This window comes from Echiichthys vipera, assembly GCF_963691815.1.
Source record: "Echiichthys vipera genome assembly, chromosome: 8".
NCBI classification, from domain to species: Eukaryota; Metazoa; Chordata; class Actinopteri; order Perciformes; family Trachinidae; genus Echiichthys; species Echiichthys vipera.
This window is the reverse complement of record NC_139833.1, coordinates 3,593,444-3,600,943: the sequence shown is the minus strand read 5'-3', so window position 1 is coordinate 3,600,943 and position 7,500 is coordinate 3,593,444. Positions and strand designations below refer to the sequence as shown.

The window sequence follows — 7,500 nt, the reverse complement described above, 5'->3', positions numbered from 1 at the left end:
AGTGAGTTTGCGGGCTACCGTTGCATTGTGGGTAATGTAGTTTTGGTGCGTGAAAAACACCAGCAGGCGGCTGTGGCGTGTGGGCCGGTTCTAATACTAATCAAATATCATCCAGGGGGCCAAGATCATTCATTGGCCTTGACTTTGACACCCATGGTCTAAAGCATGGGTGTCAAACTGATCCAGTAAAGAGTCGCTGTGGCTGCAGGTTTTCATTCCAACCATTGCTTGGTTGGAATGAAAACCTGCAGCCACACGGCCCTTTACTGGATCAGTTTGACGCCCCTGATCTAAAGATACAAACATTTCCTCAGTACAAACATCCTCTCTGGTGTTTCCCTGTCGGTGTTGCTGCTGAGATGCAGTGGATGAATAGAGGGAATTTCCAACTCCAATGATTGCAAACGTAGAACATGTGATTTGACAGACACATGCTGAAGCCTTTTTATCTTTGGCTGAACGTATGAATGCGTTTTTGCGTTAGGGGAGGACTGTGAATGTTATCCCCCATCTCTCACGTTGAGATCACGTGAACCTCTGCCGTCAAGTTTCTCCATAGAGTTAAAGTTGTATCTTGAAAGCATTTATTTCAGCTTCAACAGTTCTCTTCTCTACGTATATTCTCTTTCTTTTTCTCATCTTTAGGACAAAAAAAACATCCTGCATTCAAGCCAGAGAGGGAATTCAGAAAACGTAACATAAATGTAATAAAAAAAATTAAAGTTCAACTGAAGAAGGAAAAATTTTAGCGCGAAAATACATTTAAAATTTCGCTGGAGACAATCTGACGATGGGATCACACACACAAACGAAAAAGAAAAGCAGCTTCCTTACTTCCTACCCCCGTACGTTCACACACACACACACACAAGGTGAATACAAGCTTTGCTGTCGCAGCTGTGAATAAATGCACTGGAGTCATCAGTGTGTGACTCTTCACTCTCTCTGTTGTGTGCGTTGTCCCTGAGTTTCTCTTCGTTGCCTTGCCACAGTAGGTTTTATATGAAAGAGAGTATTTGTGATGCGTGAGAGAGCCGGTGTCTTTACCCTGAGACTGAAGCCGACAGCAAAGAACTTTTTGGGACACATCTCGGGCCAGGTCCAGTTTCCAAACTGCTCCCCGTTGCTCACAGTGAGCACAGATCTGTACTGCCTGCTGTTGAAGGCGGCACCTGCTCGCTGCAGAGCCGTTTTCTCCTCACATAAGCCGCCGGACAACGCAGCCAGCACGGCCACAAGGGTGAAAAGACTTGCCATATTGACAGCAACACGTCAGTGTTTCACTCTGAAATGCCAACTAACAAGTACCGAGGGGTCAGGCTCGGAGCTCTTATAGCTTCCCGGTCTATTCTAAAATAGGCCGCTCGTATCGGGGTGAATCATTTACAGGGTGGCGTGGGATTGAACAGCTGGCTTGCTGAATGAAGGTTTTTCCTCTCATATGGGGATCAAACTTTTGTACACACACAAATCAGCAGGTCTGTGCCTCCTTTACAAATGTAATCCACAGGATGAGGTTGAGCAGCAACAGAACCTTCTGCACTTACGCAGTCAGATAATCGATGCAGCGAGGACTGCTGTTGTCCAAGCATAATAGTATATGGATCTAGTGTGCAGTGCCAGTAAATAAGAGATTATAGTAGAAAAGGTTTATTTTCCCTGGGTTATGTGCAGACATCACACTTTATCACTGAGAAAAGACAGAAAACAGCCTTATACTCAGATCACTTTGTCGTTGATGAAGCTTTCCAGTATCCAATAATGTTCACACGCTGATACAAAATCTCTACATGTAAGGGAGAATTAACAGCAAGGATGGTAGAGTAGGCTGCAGAAAGGTCTACAAGAAGGAGTCAGCAGAGAGGTCTCACAGCAATCAAGGAGAATGTATTGAATCAGGGTTTGACGCACTCATCACAGAGATCCAAGATCCACAAAACCAAATTCCAAGTCTCTTAACAGAACTTCCCGTCTTATAACGAGGCTGACAACACGTCCACGCCCCGTCAGGTTTTTCCAATACACACTCAGTACATTAACAATCAGTGGCGTCTGCTTGGTGTCCAGACGTCATCGTGCCCAAATACACTTCTATTGTTTTCTAAACAGAATGTGTTCATCAGGCCGATGTCCCCAGTACACGGTGACCTCGGCCCGTTATTCACTTTCTCAATCATATTTTACAATGTAAATTCTGGTATTTTACTACTTAACTGTCATGCCACTGTAAAGTTATTTTCAATACATCAACACACCGGCAAAGTCAAGGCAAACAGGAAAGTCCTGTCCTTAGTAAAGTGGTGCTGAAAAATGAAGCTAATGCAAAAGGGCCAAAACTGCAGTTCCTCAAACGGCCACTTGAGGCTGGCTCCAAAAGTGAGTCGATCCCCAGAGAACTTCAAAATAATCAACTTTACAGCAGAAATAGACATGTTCACAACCTGGTTTTGGTCTATAGCTAATTTCCAGGGGTGAATTTTTATATAACTCACACACTGTAGGCCTCAGCTCCACCCAGCCTCTACCTCTCAAGCTAGGCAGCGCAACATATTCGCGTGCAAGGATATCTTACGAAAAGTTCTGCACAAAATGCTGTGAAACGCTGACTGGAAGTGGACCACGACCACAGGCGGATGAATGCACAGGGTGCAGCCTGCAGCCTAGGGGCCCCGCGTGTGCAGGGACCCTGGATTGGCCAAACTATTTTTAACTTTTTTTATTTACTACACTGGGAAAAAAAACTCTCCTCCCATCGGGGCCCTTAGAAACATTGTTGTGGTCGGGTTCATAAGGTCAGTTTTGTTATTAAATGATACGTCACGTCAAAATATCGGAAATGTGAAGCACACAAAAGAAAAGCATAACGACTGAAAGAACAGCGGGAAAAAGATCTACTGAAATTCATAATTTGACAGTATTTTTTTTAAGGTTGCAGACACTTCTTCCCCTTCTTAGTACACAAGCAACAGTCGCACCACCCCATACTGCCTCCCTGTGCAGGGTTTAGTGGTCTTTTACCACGTTGTATGATTTCCTTCTTTTGGAGTCTTGTTTCAGGCCACCAGATGATTACAAGCCTAACATTCACTCTTTTTTTTTTGCTCTGTTTTTGGTCTCTACCAACCCCTAAGGGAAATGCTGTGGCTCAGTGGAAGAGTGGGTGGTCCTCCCTTCGAGAGATTGGTGGTTTGATCCCATCTCGCCCGGTCCACTTGTCGGAAAGGGATATCAGTTGAATCCTTGGTTGACAAAACATGATAAAAGAGCTCTACTCTGTCAGGGGTTCTATAATAAAACAACAGCATGTCATCTTTCTATGCACGCCATTTTCTCTCCTTCCACTGTAGGTCGGGCACGTTGAGAGGGTCTATCTTCTTCTGTGTGGACTAAGAGGGTCGCCATGTTTAAAACTTAATGTTGTGACATGATCCAATTCTTCAGCAGAGCTTTTTGACGTCTTATTCTGTTAAAAACTCAATAATTATGATGGCTGGCATAAAGATGGTTGTCCTCGTCGGCCTAATGGACTGAAGTCAGACCTGAAACATGAACAGAAAGCGTTATTTCAGGACTTAATTACAGTTTGCATGCTCTAACAATGAGAACAATGAACTCGGCACAGGAGGAAAGCGTTTCATAACAAGGGCACTGACGTCAACGCACCTCTGTTTCCACCAGGAGTAGACGGCTCCACCAGCAGCTGCAGTGAGGCCGATGAAGAAGAAGACGATCCCCACAGCCATCTTCAGGTGTTTGGCCTCCAGGGACGAGGCGTCTGAGTGCCAGAAATAATCACAGTCATTCTTTCCTGATTCATCAAATGTTGTAAAGTGCTCTACCGCCCCGTTGTGACGAAAAGAGAGCTGAGGAAGGCAAAGCTCTGGATCTACCGGTCAATCTCCGTTCCTACCCTCACCTGTGGTCATGAAAGCTGGGTCAGGACCCAAAGAACCAGGTCGAGGGTACAAGCGGCCGAAATGTGTTTCCTCAGGAGGGGGGCTGGAGTCTCCCTTAGAGAGAGGGGGAGAAGTTCAGCATCCGTGAGGAACTCGGAGTAGAGCCGCTGCTCCTTTGTGGTGAAAGGAGCCAGTTGAGGTGGTTCAGGATCATCTAGTAAGGATGTCATCCCATACTAGATCCTTACCAGATGATCCTGAACCACCTCAACTGGCTCCTTTCAACGCAAGGAGCAGCGGCTCTACTCCGAATTCCTCACGGATGCTGAACTAGGGAGGTGTTCCAGGCACGTCCAGCTGGGAGGAGGCCTCGGGGAAGACCCAGGACCAGGTGGAGAGATTAGATCTCCACACTGGCCTGGGAACGCCTCAGGATCCCCCAGTTAGAGCTGGTTAATGTGGCCCGGGAAAGGGAAGTTTGGGGTCCCCTGCTAAAGCTGCTGCCCCCGCGACCCGACCCCGGATAAGAGACTGAAGATGATATGAGATGATGTAAAGTGACATGAAAATAAAGTTAGCTTGGGACAAAACGCCTTTTAGAAATAGACAAAATGCTTAATTATCCCTTATGTCCAATAATTTAGAGCAATGCTTTAAAAGTAAATAAATACCTTTAAAAAGGAATAAATAAATAAAATGGAAAGTTAAATTGGAAAGTAAATAAACACAGGAATTAAAACAAAAGTAAATAAAGAAATCAACCAATTAAAACAGAACTATTCATAATAAATAACACATTTAATATTATTTCTGTTACTTTAAACAGCATATGGATTTATTAACCGTGCCATTTGCTTATTTATGTGTTTATTTTTTATTCTGTCAGGTTCAGTCCTCCTTAATTTTAAAGGTATTAAACAAATATTATCTGTTCCTCACCATTTTTAACAGAGTCCCGGGACACGCACTTGTACCCAACTGTCTGTATAAGTAAAGTTTTGTACACACACACACACCTGTGCCTTTTATTCTACCGGTGAGTTTCAACTCTTCCCATCGTGGTTTCGTAATTCTCCAGCTTCTGCTTTCCCACACTATCAAAGCTCCTTCCAGTCACACATGTCAACACAGCTGGTAAACCGACCCGTCGTTCGATGCCGCTCTTAACATATCTGTCAGAGTGAGCTTGTAACCACTCTGGTAGTAGATATTCGGACATAAAGTAAAGCTCGGGGACAGAGCGGGCAAAGCAAATAGCTTGAATCTTGGTTCAAAGCAGAGGTCGGCAACATGCGGTCAGTCCAAATCCAAAAAGACAGCGAGCGGGGGGAAAAACAAACAGGCATGAAAACAAACACAGCAGCTGGACCTCTATGACTGCAGGGGGAACAGTGGACAACCTGGCAGGGAGGAGGTGCTGGACGGCTGGCATAAGAAGTAATGATGGCGTGAGGAGCAGATGGGTGTAGAGGTCAGATGATGTGGAAACACCAGAACAACACACCAGAGACGGCCGCTGGACGGGGAGAGAACAGCAGCATGGGCCTGAGGGAAGTGAGAGCGTCTGAGGGTGAAGGGAGGGACAGCGAGAGCTCGTGACAGACCAACCAAGTCCCCATCAGAGCCTCGTTCATGTCCTGTCAGAGCAGGAAAAGGACTCTGGCTGGGTGCGGGGGCAGGGCCGAGGGAACAGCGTTGTGGCTTCTGCATGCTAGAGATCACTTTATCATGATTTATCCATACGGACACACAAATAGAAATAAAAAGTCTTCTGCTACTATTATAATCTATCACCTTAGCTGTGCTTGTTTCTACTATTCTGCTGTATTAACTGCCAAAACATATAAGTCATATTCACGTTACTATAGATATTATTATAGTTACTGGAAGTGTGTCTCTCTCTGTCCGTCTTTTCTCTCTCCTTCTCTTCCTCTCTCCGGTGCAAACAGATGTGCGTCCTCCACAGAGCTGGGTCTGTCTGACGTTCCTGTCTGTTATAGTGAAGGTTTTCGTCTCCACCGTACTCTACGGGGGAATTGTTGGGTCTCTGTAAATCATAAATAAGTCATAGAGTGTGGTCTTTACCTACTCTGTAAAGTGTCCTGAGAGAACTTTTGTTATGATTTGGCACTGTAAATAAAAGTGAATTGAATGTGTAAAGAGTATTCACATCCATGGTGAAGCTCTGGTATATCTGACATAGAGCTTAAAGTGTAACCCCGGCATAAAACGAAACCAGGCTAGCGTAGATGCTGCAATAGCATCACTTATAGCAGAGCTGGAAGATATTTCTTCATTGAAAGAAGAGCACTGAACGGTACTGAGGGGTTTCCTCGATGGAAAAGATGTTGTCTCTCTTCTCTGACTGACAAGAGTTCGATAGACAGATGGTCATCCGATCAACTGCGAGTCGGGTTAGCTCGAGACATGAACAGGACATGAACCGCGGTCACCTGGGTGAACCTGGAGCTCTTGCTCTGAGTGTCTCATATCACCGCGGAAGGACTTACAGGTGAAAGCCTGGTGCGTTTGGCAACCAAACACAGAGGGTCTTGACAATATGCCCGTATTTGACGCCTGGGAATAAGAACGGGATGATCATTTTGAAAATTTTGCCTTGAATGTATTCAGATTGTTCTAGGAGACTTAACCAATGTGATTATATCTTTCGTCTGCTCGTCTTCACCACCAGCGGTCGGGGTGAGGTTGTCCTTTCTCCTAGCATCCCAGGCCTGCGTTGTATGAAAATGCTGGACTCTAACTTTCAAAACATAACTATATTTTATAGATATATGTATTAATTACCAACTCATCTATCCTTACTATATTTTAGTCATACCATGATATGTGTTCCTTACCCCAGTCCACCTCCAGGCTCTCCCTCAGGCTGCTGTGGTCCACCCTGCAGCTCACCCTCTCCCCTCTCCTGAGCGTGAGCTCCAGGTAAGAGTGAAGCTGGAAGCTCCAGTCCCCGTGAGCCAGGACGTCTGTAGAAGACACATCGGTGGTGACCTCCACCCCGTCTCTCAGCCAGCTCACCCTCACTTTCTGAGGGAAGAACCCCACAACGCTGCATTCGAGCATGGACCTGTCCCCGTAGTCGGCTGGCTGGGTCTGATGGACCTTAACAACCGGAGGCACTGGGGTGTAGAAATGATTAGAGGAGAAAATTCGCTGAATGACCGGCTGGATGTGGAGGCTGCTTCAGCGAGTCAGCGGCTAAACAGTATTCCTAAAGCCATTGAATTAAAGAACAGAGAGAGAACAAGTGCTTTTCTTTTTACGATGACGCAAATTAAATCTCATGCTTTTAAATCTCCTCCTGTAGAAGAGTAAAAACCACATACCTTTCCTATCCAATGAGCTCTTCCTGAATAATCGTGCGCTGTATCTGCAAAGAGTCTCCACTTGTCTTTTTCTTTCTTCCATTTTCCACCCCTGACTGTTGTAATGTGCCGCGTTCTTCATGCCCAACTCTCCAAAGCCGACGTATTTGCCGACCCGAGAGTCATACATGGTGGAAATCTTCTGGTTGAACACGTTTTTCACAATGAAGACCATGTCTGTGATGTTGTCCCCGTACTCACAGTCACCTATGCTCTGA

At 45.5% G+C, this 7,500-nt stretch overlaps 2 protein-coding genes across 2 annotated transcripts in view; both read right to left on the bottom strand.

The window, feature by feature from the left end:
- Positions 1 to 1,276, bottom strand: part of LOC310950676 (vitelline membrane outer layer protein 1 homolog) — a 6,191-nt gene extending 4,915 nt beyond the window's left edge. Inside the window, exon 1 of the mRNA XM_083918609.1 lies at positions 1,048 to 1,276. Within this exon, the coding sequence (XP_083774735.1) occupies positions 1,048 to 1,257 (210 nt within the window). The 5' untranslated portion in view covers positions 1,258 to 1,276. The remainder of the gene's footprint in view (positions 1 to 1,047) is intronic.
- Positions 1,277 to 1,291: 15 nt separating this feature from the next.
- Positions 1,292 to 7,500, bottom strand: part of LOC310950674 (rano class II histocompatibility antigen, A beta chain-like) — an 8,637-nt gene continuing 2,428 nt past the window's right edge. Inside the window, exons 2-5 of the mRNA XM_083918607.1 lie at positions 7,244 to 7,500; positions 6,755 to 7,036; positions 3,664 to 3,775; positions 1,292 to 3,539 (exon numbers count right to left, since the gene is read on the bottom strand). The exon at positions 7,244 to 7,500 is cut by the window's right edge and continues 13 nt beyond it. Of these exons, the coding sequence (XP_083774733.1) occupies positions 3,482 to 3,539; positions 3,664 to 3,775; positions 6,755 to 7,036; positions 7,244 to 7,500 (709 nt within the window). The 3' untranslated portion in view covers positions 1,292 to 3,481. The remainder of the gene's footprint in view (positions 3,540 to 3,663; positions 3,776 to 6,754; positions 7,037 to 7,243) is intronic.